At 44.2% G+C, this 3413-nt stretch overlaps 1 protein-coding gene across 1 annotated transcript; it reads right to left on the minus strand.

Annotated features, from left to right (window-relative positions):
* Positions 1-839: 839 nt before the first annotated feature.
* Positions 840-2244, minus strand: RETNLB (resistin like beta; the record flags this gene model as incomplete). Its single annotated transcript, XM_080654675.1, has 3 exons — positions 840-967; positions 1537-1614; positions 2118-2244. The coding sequence occupies 3 exons, from the start codon at positions 2242-2244 to the stop codon at positions 840-842; spliced, it is 333 nt and encodes a 110-aa protein (XP_080510801.1).
* Positions 2245-3413: the final 1169 nt, after the last annotated feature.

A 3413-nucleotide genomic window follows, 5' to 3' on the forward strand; every position in this document is an offset into this window, starting at 1 on the left:
ATGAATCATGGAAGGTTTGGTGACAGGTAAGGGCTTGTTTTCATTTTGTTATGGTGGAGAAACACAATGGCAAATTTATCACCTTGATCAAAGGAGAGCTTGGCACAAAATTTAGGAAACAGTACATATACAAATAAAAAAAAATCTAGAAATTGGTTATTGTAAAACTGCCTTTACCAGCTTTCATCTTGGAAAGTCAGCCGGCACCTAGTTTGGAGCCCACCATGCTAGTTGGTGAGGTCCACAAAGGAACATATATTATTTTCTTTCTTTGTATCTCTACTACCAAGCAAAATGCCTGGCACAAAGTCATTACCCTTTTGTTAAATAATAAAAGAACTGGAATGTCCATCTCAGCTGACCCCATTTCCCTCATATTTTTCCTAATTCTTGCTAAGATGGAGTAATTGGGATGCTAGAAACATTTTCTGGCTAAAGGAGTCCTAAGACAGAAGTGGTAACATCAAAATATACATGATGAATTTCAGAGGGAAGGCGAGGATGGGTGGGGAGAGATTAACTGGGGAACTTATATGCATATTTGCATTGCCTATGGACACAGACAGTGTGGTGAAGGCCTGGGAGGGGTGGTGCAGGGTGGAGGGGGTCAATGGGGAAAAAAACACAAAGGGGACATCTGCAATAATTTCAACAATAAAGATAAATTTAAATTTATATATGTATACACAGATAGATGCAAAAATTGCCTTTATTAGCCAAGAAGCAGGGTTATAACAAATGAAAGGGAGACATTGAGTCATGTTTCCTGTGTGGGGTCCTGGTTTCATTGCAGTCATGGTCACACAATGGAGTTCTCCTCCTCCTCCTCCTCCTCCTCCTCAGATCAGTTGGCAGCAGCGGGCAGTGGTCCAGTCGACCACACTGCACTGGCAGTGACACGTGGTTTCCCTTCGGATATCCCAGGAACCACAGCCATAACCACAAGCACAGCCGGTGACAAAAGTCCCTGCATGGGCACATGAGACATGGAGGTCAGAACCCTGAGATTTTGAGAGGCTAGAGGAGTCCTAAGCCAGTGTGATAACATCAAAAATATGTATGACGAATTTCAGAGGGAAGGCGGCGATGAGTGGAAATAGATCTAGGTTTTGTGGGGGTCTAAAGTTAATTCCATTGTGAAAGTCCTTTTTAATAAAATAACAAATTTAGGTATATGGCCATGGAGGAGATCTGTAAAAGTGAGGGGCCTAGGCACTTCTGTTCCTTCACATTTATGATAAATTCACCTCTACCCATTGAAACAGGGCAATAGATTGAAAAAGGAAAATAATGGCAGGGGACTTGGTAGGGGATAGGACTATAACAGGACAATTAGGAGGAAGGGCTCATATATCAGGTCATGAAAGGAAGGTGGGGAGGGAAGAGGCAGAAACCCAAGATCCTTCAGTAGCTTCCTTAAGGGAAATGAGAATGGGTAAGCGATCTCTGGGATCCAGGAGTCATTACTCAGCTGGGGATGGACAGGGGAGAGCACAGGGCATCTTACCCCCCATCCCTCCTCATGGAATTACTCACCTGAAGGGCAGGAGGACAGTTTGCCGGAGTTGGTGACACTGGTACATGAGATCCTTGTTGGGGCAGGTGGATTGCACTCTGAGTAGGAGAGAAGAAGGGATATTGCCTATGCTCTGTTTCCCATAATGCCCTCATAAATCTTCTTCTTCCTCAGATATGTCCCTATGTCCATGAATAGGCAACTAACTAGTTTTAATGTTTAGTTTTCTCATTTTTCAAATGAAAGTAATAGTTGTACTTACCTCAGAAAGTGAAAATTAACTGAAGTAATCTGTGTAAAGCTTTTCATCATACCTCATTCACAATGAGAGTTCATAAATTATTACTATCCTCCTCCTCCTCCCCCTCATCATCATCACCATCAATCTCATTATATCAAGGAAACCTGAACTTTTAGCCAAGAGTCCAAAAGGAGATGGGGGAGTGAGAAAGCCCTGGGGAGGAATCTTGGGCTTGAGTGGAGTGATTAGAGATTGGGTTTCAGGGATGGGATAGCAGAGAAGGTAGGGTGTAGGAGCAAGAGGCATGATCAGGCATGATCAGGGGCTATTGACCCATTTCCCCCGTTTCTAGTCAATTACCCAAACCTTGGAGAGCTTCCTTTATCTTTTCATCCACAATGGAGTCTAAGGACTGCTGTGTGCTCCCTGGGCTCATCAGCAGGAGGAGGAGGATGGGGATGAGAAGGCTGCAACGGTTAGGCTTCATTTTGTGGAAAGGTGGTATCCTGGAGCTGGGAGGAAAGATTGGAACAAAGCTAAGATCTCTGAGCCCCAGTGTGGCTGGGAAGGAAGGGAGAAGAGAACGTGGAGAAATGTCCGGATGGAGTTTGGATCTCTCTAAGTAGTTTGGAGAAGCAGGGAAGGTGGCTGCAGAGAGGACTCACTCACCAAAAAGCTCAGAAAAGGTCTGCAAAACATCTTTCAGGCAAGGATGTTTTATACCTGGGTACCGCTTAACACACAAGCACGTGCACACATGCAAACACATTCCGTAGTACATTTTCAGAGACGCAGCCAATTGGGGAGTGCACACAACAGTGATGAACTTTAGTTTGTCCTTGGTAAACATTGGCTGTCTTTGTTCTGCATCTCTAGTGCCAAGGGGAATTATTTGGCTTTCCTGTTCTCTCTCTTTTCTTCTTGGCAATCTGATAAGGCTGACACATGGATTTTCTGTTGACTGCCCTGGATTACAGGCCACTTGTTGTTTTATTTTTTTAATCAGGAAAAGGTTAGTTTATGGTCTGCTGAGTGAGGGCTCTACTCATCACCTGTTAAGACATCATTTTATTGTCCCTGGCTAATCCCATCTGTTGGAAAGTAGAAAATCTGATGACCGGTATTGTACAAACAAGGAAGTGTACTGTTTACTTAACCAGAGAATGGTTCTTGATTCCAAGGCTCTTTTGGAGACTCCACAGGGTCATGACCAACCTGATCTTTTCCCCCTTTTCTCCACCAGTCTGAGTTTATTGGCTTTTTGTCTTTGATCTTGTCTCATCATGGTCACAAGGTGGCAGGTATCACATTGTCAGCGGAGATCCTGAGCAGGCAAAGTCCTTGTGCTCTTGAGACTACATTGTAATGTGGGAGATAAATATATAATATGTCATATATTTAAAAATTCTCAGAAGAAAAAGAAATCAGGCAAGACAATTGAGTGTGCCTCTGTACTGTTGCTCATATGCAGTGTGCTCTGGGACGGCATCTCAGAAAAGGTAACCTGTGAGCAATGACCTGGAAAGGTGTGCGTGCAGTGAGACAGAGGAAGAGCTGGGGCAAATGCTTCAGGCTAAGAGGCAAACAGGTGTAAAGAGCCCAAGGCAGGGACCCCAGACAGCATAGCTCAGTGGTTGAGCGTCGGCCTACAAACCA

Source organism: Plecotus auritus, assembly GCF_963455305.1.
Source record: "Plecotus auritus genome assembly, chromosome: 2".
Classification (NCBI taxonomy): Eukaryota; Metazoa; Chordata; class Mammalia; order Chiroptera; family Vespertilionidae; genus Plecotus; species Plecotus auritus.